This window comes from Triturus cristatus, chromosome 2_2, assembly GCF_964204655.1.
Source record: "Triturus cristatus chromosome 2_2, aTriCri1.1, whole genome shotgun sequence".
NCBI classification, from domain to species: Eukaryota; Metazoa; Chordata; class Amphibia; order Caudata; family Salamandridae; genus Triturus; species Triturus cristatus.
In genome coordinates, this window is record NC_140582.1 from 13,536,644 (window position 1) to 13,562,642 (window position 25,999).

At 45.2% G+C, this 25,999-nt stretch overlaps 1 protein-coding gene across 1 annotated transcript in view; it reads left to right on the top strand.

Annotated features, from left to right (window-relative positions):
* The window catches only part of IDUA (alpha-L-iduronidase), a 1,533,398-nt gene that overhangs the window by 822,508 nt on the left and 684,891 nt on the right, over positions 1 to 25,999 (top strand). The window contains exon 7 of the mRNA XM_085640933.1: positions 24,209 to 24,388. Within this exon, the coding sequence (XP_085497059.1) occupies positions 24,209 to 24,388 (180 nt within the window). The remainder of the gene's footprint in view (positions 1 to 24,208; positions 24,389 to 25,999) is intronic.

The following is a 25,999-nucleotide window of genomic DNA, read 5'->3' on the forward strand; positions in this document are numbered from 1 at the left end:
TGTGACTATTTTTGGATTTGTTATACTTTGATCTTTGCTGCGCCACACATATTTAAATTTTTATTGGAAACCGTCACCCACCTTCAACGGTCTCCTTTCGCGCGCAACAACAGAGGAGCTCCTGATGACGTCCTCTCCTCCTTTGAACAGTGTCTGCATGCAACGACGTAATGAGAGCCATCCAGCATTGCGTAATATGCGTGCCACCATCTTGTGAGTGGCGGCGGCTTTCTCTTTTCTCCTTGATGCTCCCGTTTGGCAACCACGTCCTCCGCGTTGCATTTTACTGTGGCAGTTCACATTATATTCGACTGCTTCCACCGGGATGACCTGTGTGTTGGGTGATGTCCCGACTTATGTATATCGGACATTTTACCACTTACTTCTGGCACCTTAAAAAAAAAAAAAACCTTTCTCCAACAAGCCGCAGGCACATACGTCTTCTTGTATCCTTCTTTGAATTCGTCTTGAAAGCGTTCAAGCATCGGTACTGTATGGAAGTCGAGTGATATACATTCCAGCGTCCAAAAGATCACGGTGACTACTTGTAGGAGAGTAGGATCTGCACCTTATGTTTCCCCCACTTTTTTTCTAATGTTTACACTGGTGTCTGGTTCTAGTCTGGCTGGGACCCTGCTAATCAGGGCCCCAGCCTCTCTGTTCTCTCTAAACAACTTGGAGTGCATATTAGGCGCACTAGTGATTGGATACTGTGGTACCTTATGAGCCCCTAGTATATGGTACCTTAGGTACCAAGCGCATAGGTACTTCACAGGCCTACCGGGGCATCAAAACATGTCGTGTTTGGTGTCAAACGCTTTGGAATCATACCCCCACACCAGTAACTGGTATGGGAGTATGATCCCACCCTTCTAGATGGATAGACATGTACCTACTGTGGAAACGCGGTAGAATCCTGAAGAGCCCTGGCATAACAAAATGGATGCCACCAGTCACAGACACTGGGCCGCCCTCCTGCTGATGACCGAAACTCGCAGTGGAGGGGTCCCAACAATAGGTATCATGTCACAGGGAGGTGTGACCACCTCCCAGACAGGGTTTAGTGTATTGGGGCTGGGTGGGTGCACTCCTAGAGGGCTTTGAAGTCCTGCACTGGCGGAGCAGTAGGCTCCTCTGTGCATATGCCAGTTCAAACCGGCTCAGGGACTACCTGCCCCTGCTCTGGCGCGAAACTGGACAAAGGGAAGTGGGTGTAACCACCCACTCCCCTGACCCTCCCATAGGAGGGGTCACAGAGCTAGTCCCTCCCTTCCTTCTAGTATAAGTTAGGGAACCCTTGCTATTGCAAACTAGATTTCCCTGGACGACGCTCTGAAGAAGAATCCTGGACCTTCGACGATCCATTACCTCTGGAAGACGAAAGAATCTCTCTTGGAGTCAAGGAGTGACTCCCCTGCTGGGCAGGCACCAAAACTTTGCATCAACGGTCACAAACTTTCCCGCTCCCGCCGGAGTCCGAAGTCCCTGCAGCCCAGGAAGAGGATTTTCTGACTTCTCCAAGGCCATCGTGAGTCCCCAGCGACGCTGAGGCAAGTGGACCCCACGATTGATGAGGAACCGCAATCCCTGGGTACCGTGCACTATTTTGGAGTGCAACCCCTTCACAGCGGTCTACGAACTTGTGCATTGGACTACATGTGGTCCAAGCCTACGGCAGGATTTCCCCCGAAGATCAGAGGCCTACCCCGTCCCGAGTGACCGTGGGCCCCTGTTGAGTGAATCCTCCCTAGGCGTCTTCGGATCCCTTGCCAGTTGGCTTGTGGGTCCCCAGAAGACTTTTGTACAGTTCCAAAGGGCTCCCCTGGTTGCTCCAGGCCTGCCCTGACTTACCCTCGCTGGGTGAGTCCCTCAGACCTTGCTGGTCTGCACCGCTGACTTTTTGTCCTTTCCATGAGACTTGCTGTTACCAAGGCTTGTTGGCTCCAGTCTGGTCACCGACACCGCAGTAGGCTGCAGACTTCGTGGGACACGTCGAATCCAGCTCCTGGTGGTCCTCGACGCCTCCTGGACCTCGTGACTGAAGAGTCAAGACACCCGTGATCACCTGAAATCATCCGACGACTGTGGGCATCCAGCTTCCTTGAACACTGTCCCCTCTGCTTTCAGGTCTTCCTTCTTCTGAATCCAGCCTTGGATTCCACTGGACGCTTCTCCTGTTTTCACAAGCAGCAAGTCGTCTTTGGCTCCCATTGAAAACGACGCCGCGACCCGACACCAAAAGACACCTATGCACCCGGCTTCCCTGGGTGAGGTAACTCAAGCACTACGGTGCTCCTGTGTGTGTTGGCTCTAGAACTACTTACCCTGTAAGTGACTTGCTTGTAGACCCTCCCGAAGTATCCTAAAACTCTAAAATTCCAACCGCGACTTGCTCCATTGAAGTCAATTGGGATCCACGGCTGTGTTCTCACACTGCATGCGTCTCCTGTGGGCCCTTTACTTACCTGCCTTGGGTGGATTAGTGAGGCCCCAGCGCTTCTGAAGGCCCTAGGTCTTGTTCCTTCTCAAGTCGTTGTTTATAAGTCTCTTTTTTAGTATATGGTCTGGTACGCCTCTAGGGCCCCAGCCATATTTGTGCTTAATTTCTTGTGAAACGTTGATTTGTGCATATGTTCCTGACTTCTAATCTCATAAAGAGATTAGTAGAGTGTGTCTAGTAATAAATACATATATATTTGATATATATACCTGTGTGGTGTCCTTTCATTTAGTAATTCAAGAGATTATAAGGTAAAACAAGCTGCTTTACATTCCTCTGAAGACTTTGCCTGGAGGTTACTCTCCACAGCTACCACTAGGATAGCTTTCTTTAAAAGGTTGTCTTAAACCTACTACCATAAGAGTCGAATTGTACTGGTGCAAGGTGTCCACTTTAACTAGTGAACAGCATGTACCAGGCCAACTTCTCACACTACTTCCTTTATTTTATTTTATTTTATTATTTTCTTGGAACAATAATTTTTCCTCGGGTGAGAATTCGTTCACCGGAGTTTGCTTCTGCAATATGTATTTATCTAATGTTGTGCTTCCTGAATGTGTTTATTATGATTTGTTTTTTTCTGCGATTTATTACTTTTAATTCAGAATGTGGCATGAATTTTACGTTTTAACTCTTTAAAAAATGTATATTTTCACATATTCATAATTTTCGCTGTGTGGTTGTGAACTTGTTTTTACTTATAAAGTGTGTTTCTCGTGTTTAACTATTCTTCCATGTTTTGGGAACACCGTTCTTGAAATTGTTCTGTCTTTCTTCATGATGGTGCACATCTTGATTCTTTGTTATTCTATTGAGCATTTCATATATCTCATTTCCTCTTTGATACTATTTATACTAGTTTTAGTGCTCAAGGTGCTGTGTACCCTATTCATACATGTTTCATACATGTTTAGTGCTTTGTTCTAATTTCATTTTATGATGCATTTTGCTATTATAATTGCTGATGTCAGTTTTCAACTTTGATGGTTTTGTGCACGGAACATTCAATATTCTTCTTCATTATTCTTCTTCATTATTCTTCTTTCATGAGCTCTGTGATTCTTCAACAATTGTTATGGCAGTTTTCTCCTTTGCGCAAAAAAATCTGTTCATTCATTTTCCTGGCAATTAAGGTTTCACCTTAAATTTAATTTATTTTCGTATTCCTTTTAGGTGTCATGTTATCACCTTTCTTTCCGCTATTTAGCTTGAATTTTCCTTCTGGCTTCTTCTTTCAGGAATACTTTTCGTATATATTATGGTTGTTTTCTTCCTATTTCAATGACGTTTTTTGGTGTTCCTCTCCATACCTGTCTGGCCAACAGTTGTGTTTTGATGTAACCCTCAATGTTTTGCCTTTTATTTGTATTTTTTTTGTCCTCTTTTCGATCTCTTATTTCTGTGTTGTTACTTCTTCTCTTTCATTAATGTTTAGGGAGAAGATGGTATATCTCCTTTATCTTCTCTATTTCCTAATTTTTTCTATGAAATTCTTTCTTTCATCCTTACATGTTTCTCTTATGAAATTCCTTCTTTCATCCTTATATTGTTCTTTCTTTCCTTTCTTCCTTTTCTATTTTTTTTTTAATTATGTTTCCTTACTATTCTCTTTTTCTATTCTTTTCATGATGTTTCCTTATTATTCTCTTTGGTTCATTCGCTAATACTTTGTGACATCGTACATATTGTTTCCATTATAAAAGAGGGTGATGTATAGTGTCTGTCTCTCTTCTTTCTTGCTCATCCACTGTTGTCACCTTGTGGAATGTTTACATTCATTGATGATGTATTAGAAGGTTGGTTTCCATGGCTCTGAGGAGTTCAGTTGGGAGCTTGGGGCTCAGCAGAAAGGAGCCTGCTCCTGGTGGGGTTTTCGTTCTTACTTATTATCTTTAATTACTACCTATAGACATACCACCTTGTACCATCTACTTGAAATAAATATACACTTGAAACTTCATGAATCCTGATCATCCTTCACTACAGCTTACTTGAGCCTGTCTGCAGGTGGGGCCCACTGGCAGTCATTTCTCGGAACCAGCACTTCTTTTTTCTTTTCAGAATTTGACCCAGAGCAAGAGAATGAAAAACACACAAAGGGGGGAGAAGGAGGAAGAGACAGACTGAAAAGCTGTGACAAAAGGACAATGCAGGAACCTGCAATAATGAGAACCAAGCATTGCAAATGCAAAAGGTCCCGCATTTTTGGGAGTTAGAGCTATTGGCATTGTAATTGCCAATATTTGTTACCTATGCAATAGATATGCCCTACCCACCTTAATAACATAAAGTTATGTTTTTTTTAATGTGCAAACAACTGCTGTACTGACCTGATGAGATGAGAGAAGCAGACAGTCACCCCAAATGCTAGCACTTATTTAATTTTTTTTTAGTTACTGATCCTAGTTAATTGGGGTGGGCTGATATGGAAACAAGGGCACGGAATAGCAAGCAATGGCGGAGGCAGAAGCAACATGAAGGAGACTGATTGTTAGGCGAAGCAACACGGGGACGACAAAACAACACAGGATGGAGGGAGACGGAGCAACACCCGTAATATTACTATGGCGGAATTGCTTGCTGTTATTTTCTGCGTTCTAGCCCACAGTGCATATCTCCCCTGGGAGTGTTTATCTTTTGGTGAACACGCTGTGCTTTCCCCAGAGCACGGAGGTCTCCTTAAAGCACACTTTCATACAACATACTAATGCAAGCAGCGACGAAAGGAAGCCCGCACAACAATCCAAAATAAACAATTAGGGCTTCAATACCTTTGAGGCGAGCCTGCGCTATAACAGCCCGTTCACAAAATAAGGTTGTACACCCAGGGGGAGCTTTCAAACAGAACATTTAACACCAGAGGCAGGCCACGACAGTCTACTCTGCTGTATTTCACTCTACTCTACAACACTCTACGCAACGCTATGACACTCTAGACCTCGCCATAACACTCCACTCTCCTTTACCCCCTAACTTTTAGCCATGATAAACAGCAGCAACGCTGGCATACAACACGGCTAAAACAGATTGGCAAAGCCAATAGGTCTTGCATGTGCAAGACTTATTGCCTTTGCCAATGCTTTTTTAAAATAATTTCAATTAAGTCCTGACTGCATGCTTTCCTTGCCGAAGGGTGGAGCGGCTTTTCTCCTAGAGAGACATACCAATTTTCGCTATCCTCCTAGAGAGACATACCAATTGTTCTGTAATCAATATAGCTAGGAAAGACAAATCGGATTTTCTTCTCCAAATTAAGCAGCAAGTTCCATATAGTTGAACAGAAGCAGCATGTTCTGATTTATATGGGCAGAAAATGAGTGGCATCAGTATAATGGAGAGAAGTGATGGGGTGATTTCTGGCCATTTGCCCTCATCAAACTCCTCCCTGAAGGAAGAGCCAGGAATAGATACCTCACAAAGAGTATGGCAGCTCCTACTTCATCTGAACAAACATGCCAGGCCGAGCATGAATAAATAATCTTGTTGACGGATGAGGGTTTAATAGAAAAAAACAACCTTTCTGCCACACACAGCTCCTGATTTATGTGTCTCTTAAGTCCGTTCCGTGATTGTGTGCCCAAGATCTAAAAGGAGCACAGTCAATTTTTCTGCCTAACCTGAAACAGACGATGTGTGTTCTGATGTCAAAGATGTGAACAGATAGAACTGCAGAACCCAGTGATAGGAGATGCCTTGAACCTGGATTAAACCACTGGAGGTCAGTCAAAAGCACCACTTTTCGACTGACCTGCTTGTAGGCAACATATCCAGCAGAAGCATTTATGACAAATCCTTCTCTTGCGGAGAACTGGGACCCACAAGTTTGCATGCTGTACCAGCAGATTTTGTGCCCTGAGTGATGTAGTTATGCCCGGCATTGAACCCAGGGGATCCTGGACAGCAGAGCTTTTAAAATAATGTCATGGTAATATCTTCACTAAACCACTCCGTAGGCTGCAAATACTGCCTCGGCTGTACAATTTCATGTGATTCTCAAGAGTAACAAGCAAATATACAAACTTTACACCATCCTATATAGTCACAGCAATTGAACAAGTTAATTTTAATCTTGGGCAACCCTTGTTTTCCTCACAACAATGGATATACATGAAAGGTGGGTAGATACCAAGAGACAAAACACTTGTAGTGTGTGAAAAGTTCAAAAAGTAAATCACCATTAAATTAGCTGCCAAATGATTCAGCCAACATCTTTCTAATCTGAACACAGCAGGCAGAAACCGTTTATGAATCTGAGGGATGGTCTTAAGAGTCAACACACAAGGCCAACAGTCAAATGATCAACAAGATGGCAGAACGCAGCAATCAAGTGGTAATGATATAGACATCCTCTTCCTGCACTTCAATAAAACAGCACCCATCAAATCAAACTCCACTAATACAGGAACAGTCAACCTGGTCTTGAAAAGTACCAACGAAAGTCCTCAAGAAGTTCAACTATGGCACTTTCCAGAACTTTCTCTGCTCTAGAATTTTCATTGCAAGAGTAATAACAAAGCAGCATCAGAGACCAACACACTACCCAGAGCCATTAGTTAGCTCCAAAGTCTTAAAACAAACAGAATGTTTGCACAAGACATTTGTGAACACGCTTACATTGTGCTGGAGGAGTATCAGCAAGCAACCAAAGTGTTCTTCAATATTTCTCCAGACTACAACACAGTAGAGCACCAGATCTTGCAATGAGCCATTCCTTTTTTTAGTGTCAAGTTATACTGTGGGGTGGATCACATGGCTGCTCCCAAACAGCAAGCTAACAAGTAGGCTGTTATGCTCTAACAATATAAAATAATTACCTGCTGGAGCCATTGCAGCTATTCAATGGATGTATGCATCATTTGCCCAAAACGCAACTTCATTCCAGATGTATGCAGAAGACACCATGATTCACTTCTCACTGGATGGCATACCTGGGAACTGACTCTATATCTCAGTTCCTAGAGGACATTCTTCTGGATGAGTGAAAGAATTAATCTAGTACAACTAAGATGTTACTGATAGGGAGCGCCGCTCCCCAGACAAGGTTCCAATCCCTAAGCAAGCTAAAATTCTGGATGCTATGCTTGATACAGTGATGTCCTTTGGCGCTCAGATACAGTCAGGAGTTAAGGGAACCCCCTTTACATTTACAATGTTTGCTGCTCCAGGCAAATCAGCGCATAAAACCAAGCATGTCCTTAATAATAAAGACTTGACTACTGCAATACCCTATATGCGGGCCAGCAGAACCCTTAAATCCATTACATTTGAATTCTACAGGAGACACAGAATAAAGTTACCAGGGTGTGGTTAAATCTGAAAACAAATATGAGCACGTAATGTCCCACTTTAAAAATCTATCAAGGGAACAGAATTCACCATACTCTCACTATTTCAGATCTAGAAGGAACAAGGCACCAACCAGCTTTCATTAAATAAGGCGGAACAAACATGAAATTATAAGCCAGTGACCAGAAAAGCACCTACTCTAATAGAATATGCACAGTCCTGGAGTACCCATCACTTTACAGAAAGTTCATGAAAGACCTCAATACTGCCTGATTGAAACAAACATTTAAGGACTGGCTTGGAAGAACCAGAACGGACCTTCTTATAAATGAGTCTCAGCATCTTTGCCAAAGTATCCCTCTGCATTAGACACAATAATAAGCAATAAAGGTTGTTTTGTTACTGACTACTAGTAAATTACTTTTTTCAAGTGCAAACAATTCCTAAATGTATTCTTAGCTGTTGAGACATTTATGTAAAAGGATGACATCATTGTGAGCCTTTAAAATTGCATTTCTATATGTGTTCTTTTAATTTCAAGTCTCCCTGTATTATTTTACTGTCAACATTTTTATTATGGTCGATTTCTCTTCTATTGAATACGAAGGGTGGGTTAATATCAACCATAAGGCTTCAATTTCTATTTTGGATTCTGTCACAAAATGGACACAGGTTGGTTTGTAGAATTAACCAGCTAGACATGAAGTAAACCTGCATACAATTGGAAGAGATTTTGAAGCTGCTCACATGGTTCTCTTCTAAAACAAGTTTGACCCATGATTTTTTACAGATTTGAAACAAAAAGAGCAGTTAAACACCAATTACTGTAAAGACAAACTGGTAAGAATCTGCCCAGTCTGATGACCAATTCACGCAGTGAGAGAGAACCCAGCTATTGCATGTCACCTAGTGTATGTCCAGTTAGTTGACATTGAAATCTTTTGCCAAGTTTGAGTTAAACCATTCTTTAGAGCATCTTTATTGCATACTAACCAAGGATTATAATGGAACAATAAGACTTCAACTGCATGCTAGAGTTAAGGATATATGCATGACTCAAGATGATGGGAAATTTTGCAGCAATTCATTATCAAACAAGATATTGAGGTTTTTGGATATATAAAGATACCCTTGCCAAAAGGTTTTAGAATAATAGTATGATCTACTAATAGTCCTAAATAGGTATCAAGTTCTTAGACGCAAAAAAAGGTCTCTCAAAACCACACCCATTAAAATAATAAAATATGCACTACAAAACGTTATCACCGATTTAATAATGTTTCTCGTTTGATTTTGGAAACGGCAAATGTATCAAGATATTCATTTCACGCTTCTAGTTTTGTGTACTTGCAAAACTGACATTTCCTCCCTCCCGAAAATAACGAGTCACCACTGACGACCGAATGTGTGACAAAAACACAAAAAACGGGTAGCTTTTATGTGGGCGAAGTACACATAAATGCACGTTCTAGTCAATTACCATATACATGCAAGTGTGTCAACAGAAACATGCACCTGAAGAGGAAACGGGGTGAAGTCTATTTTCATCGACAATTCTCATGCACCCATGACACGCTAACCTGTTAATCCCAGTTACAAAAACCCCCCTAATCCCCACACGAGTGCTGCACGCAATACAGATACGTAACCTTTCCATTGAATCAGTAATGACCTAGCACATTCTCCCGACACTGATGTACTTCGCCTTTATATGTCAATCTCTGTCATATAATGGTCTCAATACTGCATGATTCAGGAATGTCCCTTTTCATAAGATGAGGAATACACACACATCCCTTCTTAGCACACGTGTGTGATGGTCTCTCTGCCTCACCATCTACTCTTCACCTCGGTGTGCAGAGGGCAGTGGCACATGACAGGAGAGGGCAAGAAGCAAGCATCGGTGTCTCTGGGTGCCCCCTCCCTCCTCTGTACTCCGGTTAAAGTGAGCCAAAGTCACCGAGCTAAACTCATTGCGCCTCAGCAGAGGCTCAAGCACTCCAGTGCCCGCCATCCACATCTCCATGCGCCCTGCATCTCATTTCACGTCACTTCTTCCTCATTTGCCAGACAGTGATATGCACCAGATGGCCGCCTTCGCTCCCCCTGGAGACTCGGCTCGGTATCTGTGCAATGTTGACACTGGAGAGGGGGAGGGGCCGAGGCCCAATCCGGAGCATCGGAGCCTGGTGAAGACATGACTCGAGGGAGGGGGACTAATTGAAGGAGACAGTACAACGCGCATGTAAAAGATCCAGTCCTGATGGGCAGTCCTAAAAGGAGACAGAGCGGTAACAAGGAGGGACTAAGAAGCCTCATTATCAATCGGAAGTCAGCGTTTTCCATAGATGATGACGCCAGCCAATGAAAAATGAGGCGGGGTTTCTGTGGTGTAGCGGTCTAGCGTTTGCAACGCGCGCCGCGTGACGTCACCGGACGTCCGGCGGCGGCCATTTCCCGGCGCATTAGAGCGCCGAATTCAAGGTAGAAAGAGCTCCGCTCCGGCGCTCCCGCGAGTATACAAATAAACACAGTGCACCACGAAACAGCGTCTGCGTGATCCTTGCAGCTGGTATACACCTAGGCACATCATTACAATGGCGACGAGGTGGTGAAGGGGTGTCACACACGCACTTTGGACCCAAGCCACGGTATGAGCGGGATACCCAGCTGAGATCACCAAGGGCACGACCGCGGGAGCGCGGCAGAGAAGCGGGGAAGGCGCCAACTGCCACGAGTGAGGAAATTTGCGTGCCAGGCGCACCAGGCTTCTGCAACCGGCGGGAAGGGCCCGTAGCAAGTTACCACGCCCCGGGAGGGGGAAGAAGGTACGTGCTGTGACCACCAGGCAGGGTAGTGGCCAGCATCCTGGAGGAGGTCAGTGGCAGTCCCGCGGCGAATGGGGAATCCAGCCAAGAGGAGGACGAGAGGGGCAGAGACGTCCAAGAAGAGGGGACACCGGACAATTCCACACAGAGAGAAAGGCGCGCCCGCGGCAGGGAGAAGATGACCTCTCAGACATTCTCATTGACAAATCCAGTGCCCTTCTTGGCTAAAACAGGGGAGCCCGAAATGCGGTGGGAGGACTGGAAAAGGTATTTCTTAAACTACCTCGCAGCCCTGGAAGAAGAGGGCGAAACCCCGTTCACGAGCTCGCGGCAGAAGAAAATTCTCCTCCATCATCTGGGCCCAACAGGGCAGAGAGTGTACCAAGACCTGGTGAAGGAAGATAGAACAGCTGCAGGCGATGACATGTTCCAACACGCGATAGAAGACCTGGACGCCCACTACCGCCCGGTGGTATGCACAGCAATAGATCGGTACAACTTCTACCATAGGAAACAAAATAAAGGGGAATCGGTCGATGAATACGTGGCAGCCTTACAGAAACTGGCCTTAACGTGTAAGTTTGGTACCCTACAAGAAGACCTAATAAGGGATCAAATCATCATGCACACGGTGAATACCGCAATCCAAGAAAAGCTGTGGACGAACGGCGACGCACCGTTGAAGACCGTCGTGGCCTTAGTAAAGAAAGCAGAACTGACCAGGAGGTGCGCGGAAGCGGCCAAACGCGAAAGCCACCCAGAGCAAGCGGTATGCAAGGTGGAAGACCGGAAAACCCCAGACAGCAAACAACCGGCATGGCAGCAAGGGACACGGAACTATAAAAAGTTCAATGCCAGAACGACAAGACCACAAGGGCAAAGGCAGTGGAGCAAGACGGCCTGCTACAGGTGTGGCAGCGGCACCCACACCGCCAGCGACAAGGGATGCCCGGCATTTGGCGCCAAATGCGCTTATTGTGGACTCATAGGCCACTATGAAAAGGTGTGCAGAAGGAAGACCTCGAGGCAAGAGGTGAAGTACGTAGCACAAGGGGCACGCGAAGAAGACGAAGAAGAGGACAAAGAAGAGGACGATGAGATCCTGATAGTGGAGGAACAAGTACTGGGAATAGAGAGCTCAGCGGACAAGAAACCAAAGTGCGAAATGACGATAGGCGGCATAAGAGTCACCATGGTAGCGGACTCAGGATCGCCCTACACGATCATACAACGGAGGATATGGGAGGAAGATTTCGCAACAAGCACGGCGTATCACTTGAGACCCACCGACATTCATCCGGTGACGTTCACGGGTGAGCCCATACCCATGGTGGGATATTGTCCGCTGTCCTTCGAGTTCAGGGGCCGAACATGTGATGGAAAACTGTATGTGGCAGAGAAGGGACCATCGGTATTGGGCTGGAGAGACCAGGGAGCTTTAGGAATGAAGCTGAACCCAGGAGGGCACATGCAAGTCCTCATGACCGAAGACGGACCGGATCATGACGCCCAACGATGGAAGGAAGGTGTTCAAAGACTCCATTGGCCGCATGGCGAAGTTTACGCATAAGATCCAACTCAGAGCGGGAGCTCAACCGGTGTCCCACAAAGTGCGCAACATTCCATTCCGAACAAGGGCTGCAGTACAAGAAGAGCCACAGAGGTTGGAAGACAACGGCGTGATAGAAGCGATCGACAACGCGGAGTGGTTGGCCCCCTTAGTGGTAGCGCAGAAACCCAATGGGAAGGTGAGGCTATGTGTCGATCTAAGGGAACTGAACAAGAACATCGTGGTGGACAAGTTCCCACTTCCGAGGATCAACGAAATGTTAGCAAAAACCCAAGGGGCGCAGTGGTTCTCCACTATAGACTTGACGTCCGCCTACCACCAGATCGCCCTACACCGATCATGCAACCACCTGACGTCGTTCATTATGCCGTTCGGGTGCTACAAGTTCCTGAGGATGCCGTTTGGACTTGCCTCGGCGGCAGCAGTCTTTCAAAAGTTGATGCACAGGTTGTTCCATAAGAAAACAGGTATCCAATACTTCCAGGACGACATCTTGGTGATGGGAACCTCCAGAGCGGATCACAACAAGAAACTAGCGGAGGTCTTGACGGTGCTGAGGCAGAACAGACTCACGGCCCAATGGGACAAATGCAAGTTCGGACTGAACACAGTCACGTACTTAGGGCACGAGATAAGTCGGCATGGCATAGAACCCAAAGCGTCCAACGTCGCAGCAATTAAGGAAGCCCACACCCAAACGAACAAAGAAGATGTCCGAACCTTCCTGGGGATGGCGCAGTTTTATAGCAAGTTTGTACCACACTTCGCTTCCAAGACCCATCAATTGAGGTCGCTCCTCAAAGACAAATCCATGTTCCAATGGACGGAGGAGCATCAACAAGAATTCGAGGAGGTGAAAAGACACATCAGCGAGGCAGTGCCCATTCACGGATTCGACCCAAACGGTCCAACCATGTTAACCACGGACGCCAGCGACCGAGGACTAGGGGCGGTGCTAACGCAAAGGACCTCAGATGGGGCGATAGCCACGATTAGTTTCGCGTCCCGAGCGCTAGCCCCGAATGAGAGTAAATTCAGTGTCATTGAAAAGGAAATGCTGGCCGCAGTGTGGGCGATGGAGAGATTCCGGCAATTCCTGTGGGGCGGAAGGTTCCTGCTACGCACAGACCACAAGCCGTTGGTGAAGGTCCTCACGTCATGCGGGCATGAGCATGCCACTCCACGAATTGCGAAGATGACGCTCAGGTTACTGGACTACGTCTACGATGTAGAGTACCTACCAGGGCACAAGAACAAAGTGGCGGACTTCCTGAGTAGAGCAGCATCCAAGGAAGTCTCGGAAGTCCAGGACGAAGGCGGATGGGAAGACTATGCGGTAGCATTCACTGGTGATCATGAAAGAGCAATAAGTGCCCAAGAATGGGAGATGGAATACGGAAAGGACGAGAAATTGAGCGCCATAAAAGCGTACGTAACGAACGGATGGCCAGATAAGAGATTGCTGGAGGAAGAGTTGAAACAGTATTGGAAGTAAGGGAAGAACTGTCCATAGGAGACAAGCCATGGTTCCTGCTAAGCGGCAACAAAGTGGTCCCTCCGTCCTCGTTGAGGCAACGCATTGTAGCCATCACACATGAGGGCCATCTGGGTATAGTGAAGACTAAATGGAGGGCTAAGGAGGACTACTGGTGGCCGGGGATGGACATGGCAGTGGAACGCCACGTAAGAGAATGTGAGCAGTGTAGCAACGCGGACAAGACTCAGAAAGTGTTAAGGCCGCCCCTGGGCCGATATGAATGTCCGGAAAACCCATGGGAAGAGATTTTCATTGACGTCCTGGGACCCATAACGGACACAAATGACATCCAGAAATACATCACAGTGGTTGTAGATCGCTACTCCAAGTGGCCGGAAGTCCACGTAGCGGACAACGCGGAAACAGAGACAATCCTAGAATTCCTGACGGAGGTCTTCATAAGGGAAGGAATCCCCAAAGGGATCCTGAGTGACAATGGCCCGCAATTTACATCTAGCAAGTGGGAAACCTTCATGGACAGGAACGGCATCACAGTTCGGCACACCCCGATATACCATCCCGCCGGGAATGGAGCGGCGGAAAGATTCAACCGGGTGATAATGGGGTCGGTACAAGCAGCGATCAGCCTAGGAAGCAACTGGGAAAAGGAGCTGAAGCGGCTGATGTGGGCCTATCGGATAACGCCCACTACAACGGGGCACAGTCCGTTCCGAGTGTTGAGAGGAAGAGAGCCCTTCACGAAGGACAACGTGGCTTGGAAACGCCTTACGGTCCAAAGCCATTGGTCCCCAGCGGTAGTGCGCAAGAATCTGGAGAAAGCACAGACAGTGTACACGGAACACTACTATAGGAAGCACAACTCTAAAGAGGTCGCACTGGAGAAGGGGGAATGGGTAAGAGTCAAACTACCTATCCAGAGGAAGAAAGGAGACAGTAAGTTCACCCCCCCTTTCCAAGTGATGGAACCGTTTTCAAGATCAGCCCTTCTCAGTGATAGGAAGATATGGTCGCAAGACCACATGGCGAGATGCATGCCTACGGATGGGAGGAAGACAAAGGAGGTGTCAAACCACCCAGGAACACCCAGCGTAAGGAGGAGCCCAGTGGCAGAACGGGAGAGTCCCCAGCGAGGAGAAGAAAGAAGTCCCCAGGCAGGAACAGGAAACGGAATCAGTGAGGAAAGGAGTGGTCAGGAGGCAGACACCCAAGAGGGGACTGAGAGAGATGAGTGGGAAGAAGCAGGACTGGAGAGCAGTGAAGGGGCACCCAGCCCAGGAGGCGTTGTCACCACTCCGAAAGTTGGGGAAGGCAGTAAGTGGACACGGCGAGGAAGGAGAATCATACTGCCCCGGAGGTTCGGGGAGTTCAGCATGGACAAGTAAGACTGTATATGTTCCAAGGGGTTGTTAGGTTTTGTGTTGTTATAAAGGGGGAGATGTGGTGTAGCGGTCTAGCATTTGCAACCGGACGTCCGGCGGCGCATTAGAGCGCCGAATTCAAGGTAGAAAGAGCTCCGCTCCGGCGCTCCCGCGAGCATACAAATAAACACAGTGCACCACGAAACAGCGTCTGCGTGATCCTTGCAGCTGGTATACACCCAGGCACATCATTACAGTTTCCACCCCACTTCTAAAATATACTCTAATACAGCATGCCTCGCAAAGCGAGCAGCGCGTTGCTCTGCAACCCTACGCGAGACCTAAAAAGGGTCAGGGAGTGCCTGGTACTGGATTAAAGAAGCATGAGGTGGAATCAAGACGACGCAGCCTTTGGGATTCAGCACACAGACATTCAGCAACACATGTGGCCATTTTCTGTTCAAAACTTTGGGCCCTGGCAGTTACTCTTCTATAAATTAAGCACCGCTTTCAACAGGTATTTGTTGTAATTAATTGTAGCGAGCACTATGGTTTATACCACCAAGTCGAAGTTTTCTCAAAAAATAAAATGCTTCATTATGCAAAGAGGCCAAATTTGGTAGTATCATCTTCTCGCCAGGGTATTAATGTGGACCTTCATGGTGAGATTTTATTTTCTAGAGTAGATCTTAGCACTTTAGCAATGTTAGCGTTTCTGGAAAAGGGGCAGGTGAGGCAGATATGGTTCAATTCCGTTTTCAGAGAGTTTAGTTTGAGAGAGTGTTGAGACACCCTTGATTTTGGGATGTTTAAGGAATTGGTAAGTTTGACGATCTCCTCTGTAGAGGTAACTCTAAGCTGAAACTGAGCGTCTTCAATGGAGCTGTGGATAGAGACATTTGAATGATTTGGGGGCTGGGGCAGATAGGCTCCATGTAGAAGTTAAAGCATATCTAGGGGGAAAGTCGAGCATTTCGCGATTGCCTGTTGCATTGGGGTTAGATAAGATTAAAACTTTCTCAGCACTGCAACACACTTCCATTATGCAGTTCCATGGTTTTTACTAGAGCGGCATGGTTGATATATAAAATGCCGCTCACAAGTCGAAAAGAATAAGAAGATACAATTCTTCTTTGTCTAGCATGCAGAACCATAGTTGGCAATTTGTAATATAACACTCTCTGTGCTGCAGCCGGATCAAGTAGGTGATTTACCGTTGATAACTGCTACTTGATTTGTCACACGTTTCTCCAGACCTTTAGCAAGGAAAGGGAGATGGGATACCTGTCGAAAGTTATTTAGGACTAATGGATCTGCTTCCTATTATTGTTAAGTAATGGAATTATCTTAATAGACTTTAGGATATTTGGTACTAAGCAATATTTGAGATAGAGTAAACCAAATCTATAGGTTAAAGGGTAATGGGCCATACTTAGGCATAATGTGATGTGCATCCAGTGGTTCCATAATGCATAGCACCCGTTTTCCTCTAAGAAGCATCACCCAGTGCTCCCCGTAGATACATCATCCGGGATGCTCTTAAGTACATCACTGATGTTCAGTGGTGCACAGTGCCTTCTGCAGTGCTACTGCATAGGACTCTTGGCTCCTTACTTCAAATTACCATTTTCGGCTTGCAGTATATTACACTGTGCCCCCAAGGACTATTAACAGTCAAACCTATTTGTTTTGTCGGGGGTTTTTGTTTGGACTCTTCACCAATAAGTCAGTTTTGTTTTAAAACTAGAACTGGCGCAAAACTAACCTCAGTGCACATGCATAACACTTAAAAATGTTTTGCTGTAGAGACACACTCTACTAAAGTTTTCTGTTATCAACAGCATTACATTTAGAAGCTTTTCCTGCGTGACACACGCAACATTGACCCTGGAAGTTTCCTTGGAGCTGTGTATCATTCATGTGTGTCAACATGGCACCAATTGGTTGAGCAACCTTTCTGTTTGTGGGCAAGAAACTAGAAATATAGGACTGATTAATGATAAAAGTGAAGTATTAGCAAATATTTAATCAATCAATCAAAATCAAATACTCATAAGTCTTGAGTACATGTGATTTGTTGCCGAGAGATTAATATTATTTTGTTGCATTCATTTCAAATGCAACTAAAGACGAAAATCCTTCTAAACCTTTTATACAGCTTGCAAGGATTCTTTCTGAATTCTAACATGGTGTTAGAAATTGGGGTCTTTAATTGGCAGTGGCTTACACCCTGTCCAAGTAGGGACCCTTATTCTAGTCAGGGTAAGGTAGTTACACACCAGATATAACTCCTGCTCACCCCCTTCGTAGCTTGTCACGAGAAGTCAGGCTTATATCAGAGGTAATGTGTAAAGCATTTGTACATAAACACACAGTAACACATAGAAAACGCTACAAATGGACACCACACCAGTTTAGAACAAGCATTTGCAATGCAATAGGTTTCGCATTTGTTGCAGTTGGAGCGACTGGCATTGTAAATGGCAGTGTTTTTTATCAATGTTTTTGTTTGCAGTGGAGTGATTATTTAACAATTACACACTATACCATATTATAAGCTATTCTAGCAACTGTACAGTAAAGCTATGGCTATTTTAACGTAAAAGAGTGTGAATGGATGAATAAAAATACAAAAAACAGGATCTAAACATTTACGATGGAATGTATAGCAGGGGACAGGGACTACCGATCACAACAAATGTACTTGAAGTGATTGGGGCATCATATGCAATAAAAAAAATCGGTAGTACGGGGTGTCAGCGACGCTTGTGCAAATGTTGTTCAGCTGGTGAAGTGGTCAGCTCTGTTTGCAAATGCAAAGTGGTGAAAGGTGAAGTATTCAGCTCTGTTTGCAGGCACAAAGGGATGAATGGTGAAGTGGTCACTCTCTTCAGCGGTGAACATGCTCTTTACTGTTGCTCATGGGCATCAAGAGACTCTGCCAGGTCTAAGGCATTCCAGAGACCTTATATGATGGCTGGGGTTTGTAAATGAACCTACATTAAACACCACTAAGAGATGAAGCGATTTCTGCAACATCACATGATTTTTCTCCAAAATGTGTTTTTTCAGTTTTACTTTTTGGATTCTTGGGATGCTCTGGCATAAGATTCCCGGTTCCACCATGATTCATTTGGTACAGTAAATAAACACAATAACCAAAAATACTCTCAAACTGCAGTTTAACGGAGACGTGGTTTTCTGTGTAACAGACAAACGCCTGACCATGGTCCCAGCAGGGGCACGTGCCACCTAATCTAGAGACACTTCTCTCACAGGAGTTGTGCCAACTCACCTGCAGCCAAAGCTATGGGTCACGGGAAAATGGGATGGAGAGTAAGGGGGGTACAGGGAGAGAGAAATGGGGGCATCGAGAGAAATGGCGGACCGAGAGAGAACGGGGTAAGAGAGGCTGGAAGGGTGAAAACGAAAGGGAGAGAGGGCACTAGTGAGGGGCGTACTGGAAGGGGAAAGAGGTGGACAGGTGATATATATTTTAAAAAGCAGGTCTTTGGCAGTAGGTGATGACTGCTGGCAAGGACCAATACCCGGAAAGGAGGTTTGACATCCGAGCCCCCACTATTATAATGTGAAACTATCATGCAACTGCAATATCACAAAAAGGTGCTAGTTTTCCAAAGACACATGACCCGCCTGATGTACACACTACAAGATTCTTATAAGTCCCAAGAACATAAAGACAAATTCATCTGGCACATTGGAAAAAAATTATACTTTTCAAATAGCCCTCCGTATTAAATTTGCTCCATTTCTACGCTCGGTTAACAGATATAACTACTACCCAATCAATGGTATTCAATTGATCCACCTCGGAAGAATGAAGGCTGAGGCAGACTTGCCGGGAGTGTAACCTCTGCCCCTTACAAGTGTACGTCTCACTGAGCCCTTCTGCCGTTATTGTGTTGGACAGCTGGTTACAATTCGATCAGTTGAGCCCCTTATGTGTAGCCTTTAAACAGAAACACAGCAAAGCCCGCTTTTGTATTCGCCAGATAACTAGGAAAACCAGCTATACACGAGGCGCGAGCAGCAACCGGAGTCACAGAGGTAGAGAGACCAGCCTTGGCTCCGCCGGTTATGAATAAATTAATATCCACGTACCTACCAAACATGAATGTGTCCTTCTATAATGGATGTGGTATACATGTAAAGTGCTCCAATACCTACGGATTGAGTCTGCGCTAAATAAAAAAAACTAAAAAATAAATACAAACACCTAACAGATCTGTTCCAGGTCAGGCAGCGGAGTCATAGTTCGCCCGACCCTTGTGAAGACAGAGCAGCCGTCCCTGAAAATCAGCAGGGCAAGGGCGAGGATGTGGTCCGTCGGCTAAACTGCCGACTTTGGTGCTGGAAACCAGAGTTTGAGCCCCGAGGTCGCATCAACATCCTGTGATTCTGTGCAAATCACTTAATCTCCCCGTGCCTGAATGTGTAATGTAAATACGGTGCTCGTGTAAAGCGCTCCAATAAACTTCGGGTCGAGTTCGTGCTATATATATATGCAAAAAAAAACAAGTGCAAAGGCAAGTAACAATACAAGGACATGTCGCCAGCTAGTCACATGCACTCATAACCACACCTACAGGTGACGCAACAGCACAGTGAACCCATCTGCCCAACACCGGACATTTTGCAACTTGCTTTTATATGGTGTACGCATACTTATACATTTGCCAAACTTGCCTCATACCATCATCTCCTGCATATTTTTCCATTTCTCGCATAATTTATCCAACCCTGCCAGTTATACTATAATAAAGTAAACAAACTAAACAGTTCACAGAACTTACCCCAGTAAAACAAGCGTCTTCAAATAGGTCGTGTCTCCAATGAATGTCGCTGATTCGCCTTCTTTGAAAATGTTCAATGCTGCACGTTTAAATAGAGCATTTGATGCACGAAAGATATCACTAATAGCACTAAGTAAACAAAGTAATTGCTAAAAATGTCCTAAAACATGCCGCCCTAATTATCGCTTGCCATGCAGCTTTTATGACTAATGAAGGCATGGCGGTGGCGCCAGTAATACGCCTGCTCCCGATCACAACACAGAAAGTGAGAATTATCACAGCATGAGACCCCACAGTAATCATTAGCACAGCATGTTGACAGGCGCCCCAGGCTGCTGGAGCACTCAACTATAATTAATGCGCAGCACGTCTTCCAGAGACGAGCACTCAACTGGAATTAACGCGCACAAGCTGTTCCACTGTGAAGCGCGTTCACAGACCAGAATCGGCTCGTGCCCAGACCAGAATCGGCGCAGCACGTCTTCCGGAGACGAGCACTCAACTGGAATTAACGCGCACAAGCTGTTCCACTGTGAAGCGTGCTCACAGACCAGAATCGGCTCGTGCCCAGACCAGAATCGGCTCGTGCCCAGGTCTGTCTCCCTTGGGAGTAAACACGGCAACAATAGTCTCGTTGGTGGCAGCGCTTCGCGCTGCAACGCCAGCGAGACCTAAAAATAACCAATCTTAAGTAAAACCAGACCAAAATGACACAACTCCAACATACACAAGCAAAGGTATAATTTTAAAAAGGTTCAAAAGAGTTCAGTTCATAGAAAACAATGGATGCGTCACTTTTTAGAGCAAAGCACCTGGGTTGTATCAAAATCAAGGATGAAAACAGGCGCAGGGGATTTGAGGCTCTGAAAACAAAGCGATTTGTAGGTTCCCTTTTCTCAGGGGAGGGGATGTGCCGATTCCTTACTGCCAGAGGAGGTGATGCGTCAGTTCCTTGGTACGGTGCAGTGGAGGTGATGTGTCGGTTCCTTGCTGTCAGGGGAGGTGTTGCGTCAATTCCCTTTCTGCAAGGGGTGGTGATGCGTTGAATCTCGGACACGTGGCCTCAGTTCCTTAGTGCTGGGAAATGTCGATCAAGACTTGGCGCACAGGTGCGATGCATTGACAATGCGGGCTTGCTGGGGTTGATGAGAAGGCAGCGAAACAGGCACTGCATCGATTCTCCCAGCCGTGGGCTGGTGATGCGTCAAATCTTCAATCGGAGCAGGTGTCGCGGACATTGGAGACACAGAGCTCGGGACTTAGGCTGGGGCTATCTTGAAGACACACAACAGGCACTGCATGTATTCTCTGGCCACACCTCGGCGATGCATTGGTTTTTCAACTGCACAGCAAGTTTGCGGTAGGAAAAAACAGGCACTGAAGACCTGTATGTGGGTTATCTTCTCTTCTTGCAGCAGAAACCACCTCCTAGGTCTCAAAACTAGATTTGGCACCACTTGGCAGGTCAGAACCTTCAGCAGAGGAGTTCAGGGGCTGCAGATGAAGTCTGATGGCCCTGAGACTTCTTAACAGGAGGCAAGCACACACAAGCCCTTGGAGAACTTTGACAAGCAGGGTAAAAAAGCAAAGTCAAGTCCTTTCACTGTCCAAGACAGAACCAGCACACAGTTGGCCAGCCCAACACAGCAACAAGTAGACTGGCAGCTCCCCTCCTACAGCTTCTCCAGCTCTTCTTCTTGGCAGAATCTCCTCTTGATCTAAACATGTTATAAAAATGAGGGGTCACAGGTCATATACTTATACCCCTTTCTGCCTTTGAAGTAGGCATACTTCAAAGGATAGATTTTGAAGTGCACAGGTTCCTGCTTTGCCCTGACCTAGCTCCAGACGCACTTTAGGGGGGTGTAGACAGCTTTCTGCAGGGAGAGGCACAGCCCTATTCAGATGTCAGTGACAACTCCTCCGACCACTCTAACTCAGAAAGGCCCATTAGCCTGGTGATGGGCCATCAGGATATGCAGGGCACACCTCAGCTCCTTTTGTATGACTGTGCACACAGCCAAACTGTCAGCCTGAACCAGATGTGGATTCCACAGGCAGGCAGAGGCACAGAATGGTAAGGCAAGAAAATGCCCACTTTCAAACACACAATTTAAAAACTAACTTCACAGAAGGATGTATATTTAAATTCTGAGTTCAGGGAACATAAACTCCAAATCGCTATTTCTTCCCAATTGAATGTTACACTTGTAAGATGTTACATGTAAATCACACCTACATATGCCCTATCTTTCACATACACTGCACCCTACCTTGTGGATGCCTTACATGTAGAAAAAGGGAAGGTTTGGGCCTGGCAAGTGGGTGCACTTGCCAGGCCGACATGACAGTTTCAAACGGCTCTCACAGACACTGAAGAGGCAGGCCTGAAACGTGGTTGCAGGGCTACTAATGTGGGTGGCATAATCAGTGGAGCAGGCCCACCAGTAGCATTTGATTTACAGGCCCATGGCACACGCAGTGCACTTTACTAGGGACTTACTAGTAAATCAAATACGCCAATCATGGATAACCAGCCCCTGGCACACGCAGTGCACTTTACTAGGGACTTACTAGTAAATCAAATACGCCATTCATGGATAACCAATCACAATTACAATTTAGACAGAGAGCATGTGCACTTTAGCACTGATCAGCATTGTTAAAATGCCCAAAGTCCTTAAGCCAACAAAAACAGGACAGAAAAAATAGAAGGAAGAAGGCAAAAAAGTTTGGGGATAACCCTGCAAAAAGGGCAAGATCCAACACATGCTTAATCTTTTTCCTTTGTTTCTCCCATCAGCTGCCACCACTGACCACATGTATTAAATAACTTTTAGTAAACAAGCGTTGCAAATCCCCTAGGTCCTGTTTTTAGGCTTTACCAAGAGCTTCTGTCTTTGACAGTGCTTTTTTACCGATACTATCAGCATCAGCAGAGATAGGGAAAAAAGACAACAATGCATACGTGTGCATTCGTACATAAGTGTCATGATAGTCGGCAGCCCCAGTGTCACCACTCATGCATGTGCATGCATGAGATGTATTTTGGTTTTTGCTGCTTATTCACCATGCCAAGATAGTAGACTCCCATCTTGGTCAATAATAAAAACATTAGAAGTGACCAGAAGCACATTTTTGTATGATGAAACAGACCAGCAGCAAATTGCAGCTGACGAGCCCTCCAAAATATAAACATATTGTTTAAAAGGAGACAATGAGGTGGGTGAGTAGATGGGAGAGTAGTGAGGGGTTTCAAATTAAAAAGTGGTGGTAGCTGTGGGGTCAGCATCGAAGAAATTCTGTGGGAGTATTGGGTTAAAATGAATAAAAAATAAGAAAGACCTTTTGTACTGAAGAAGGAGGGACTGATGAAGGGGGAGAGCATCACAGACAGTGCATGGTGCTGTGCAGGAGAAGCAACAGATAAGCAGAAGGGGAATGTAGAAGCAACATGGAGAGCATTGGGGTTATTTCACTTAGGAAGCAGCACATGAAGGAGAGAGATAAAAAGCATGTACTAGCATAGAGTGCTGAAAGAAAAAAAATATTTCCCTGAATTTAGCAATGAAGCAAGACAAGTTGCCTGTTCAAAAGGATGGTAGAGCAGCCATCCTAAGGGGGAGAGATAAACACAAGAAGAGGAAGTAAAATAATTGAATATGAACCAAGCAAATGAGATTGACTAGAAAGCCAACCATTGGTTTGCACTGGGCTGCCCCAAAGCCCACTGTAAGTTTTAGTAATGTGGACAATACATTTAATGCATGCCAACAGACCCGATTAAGGCAGGAGACTCCCAAGTTTGTACGCCTAAATTAGCTTTAATTTTGCTGGCTCCCCCCCTCCCCCTGAAATAGCCCCCACTTCAATACAAATGGAAGTGCAAAATACACCACCCAGCCAATTATTTGTATAACATTTTCCTCTTTAAGCTAGACCTAAAAACAAAACTGGTAGCTTAATTGTAATCACTCAGGTGGAACAGCTATAATTCATCTTAGGAATTGCAACAAGTCTAAAGTTCCTTGTGACCTCCGTTTCTTGAAATAGTTAATAACGCGTTTTTGCTGTTTGTGACATTGTTTGCGGTTGTTGATTAATTTGATCTACAATCCCTTTCCGTTTTGTGAAATTTGACAAACGTTGCATCTATTTTTTTCTGACTTTTCTTTGTGCAATGATATATAATCGTGCAGCTCTTTTAGTGATACACTACATGTATGATAGCGATTTCCCTAGCACTTGTGAAGTCGTAACTGTTGATGACTCTTTTTGTGAGCCTCTTTCAATGCAACTTTACCAATTCCTACTCACCTTTATTTTAAATATCTGACCGATTTGTGCTTTGCAGGGAGCAGGTAGTTCTTTGCAAATTCTGGAGCAAGAAATTGAAACCGTTAGAGAAATCCACGAGCTCTTCCCGCGCTTTGTTTCAGTTCCTATATATAACGATGAAGCAGATCCATTGGTTGGCTGGTCTGAGCCACATACGTGGCGAGCTGATGTTACCTATGCTGCAATGGTGGTGAAGGTACGTCATACCATTTATATTTTTGTCCCAAAATTAGAATATACTTATTAGTTCTAGCTTAGAGACTGCTGTAGCTGAACGCCCTACTTTTGCAATAAGGAAAAAAAGGTTTCTGAAACTCACAATTCTTCCTTTAAACTTTAAAATCAATGCAGCTGAAACAGAGTTTAATGTTCGTGTCAGTAAACAGACTGAACCAAGTTGAAGGAAAAGTATTTGGAAGAGCTGAAAAGACCATTTTATTTTATTTTTATTTTTTTTATTTCACGATTCGTTTAAAGCAATGTGATAAATGTAGATGTCAGGGAGCTTTGTTTTGTTATGCCTTTCTGAATTAAACAAGACAGTGCGATTTTATACATGCAAATGGATGCCAATAAAAAGCTGAGTGAATTACAGGCAGCCAATACATATTGTCTACTCAAAAAAAGAAAATAATACATATAGGAGCTTTAGATCTGTCACATTTAGCTATTACTTTGCTGGAGCGTCATTAAAATGTTGGCACCAGCTTACAGGGCACAATATGTGGAGTAGGACAGTGGGTCAGCATCCTTCCGCCATTGTTTGTTGCTGTTGCCATTCACATTTTGTATCAGTCCAAAGGACAGCTTTAGATAATTGTAGTGTCACTCAGTGTTATAGTCTGCATTTTGCTTCCTTACTCCTGGACCCACCTCAGGGGAGGTGAGCAACAGCAGGCCAAGAAGTCTGCCTGCAGACACATAGCTTCACACGCAAACACTTCATGGAGCTATCGTGTTGAGCTATCGTGTTGAGTTCAGGTGGTGAAAAGACTGCAAGAGATTCTGCACATGGAGAGGAACTTAAAGGAATCTTTCATTTAGACATGAAAAATGCCATTTCTAATTAAGTTTATATATGATTTTCTGAAGGATAAAACGAACAGCAGATTCCTCACCTTTACAATATCACCAGGTGCCAGACTGGATTCGGAAGATTTAACATTGTTGGTAGGTGGTGCTGTGTGGCTCCGCTTTGACTTTGTGCTGCCCTGGAAACGAGTACCGGAAGAGATGACTGGAGCCGCATATAAGCTGTGTGCCAATTTCCGTTCATTTCTTGCTGTGTCTTTTTACACTGGTCCATAGCTCGCTACTACTTTTTTTCTCATCAGTTGACTAGTTTTGTCTTTACATTTAGTCTACAAATGTGTGTGCCAGGAAATATATCCCCTCCTAAAACTACAGGGTTTAAGATTTGTCGAGACTGTTGCAAGCAAATATCTGTGACAGACCCATATGAGGTATGTCTTTGGTGTTTGGATTCTGGGCACAAATCCAAGTCATGCGAAGTGTTTGCCCTCATGAATCCGGAGGGAATCCAGGATTGGGAAGTGAATCTGTACGTCACAATACACTAAGAAATCATGTGAGTCCCACTCGAAGTCAAGGGCAGGGACCCTCTATTGCTCTTAGGGCTATTCCCGTGCCAGTGTATCATCCGATTCAAAGTCTTCCAGTAAATCGAAGTCGAAGCAGAACCACAAGTAGGCTAAGTGGGAATCGTCCCAGTCCTGCCACTCTCTGACTGAGAAGTCACAAGGATGTCAGGGTGTCTCTTGTTCTTGCACCCAAACCCCAACTGAGA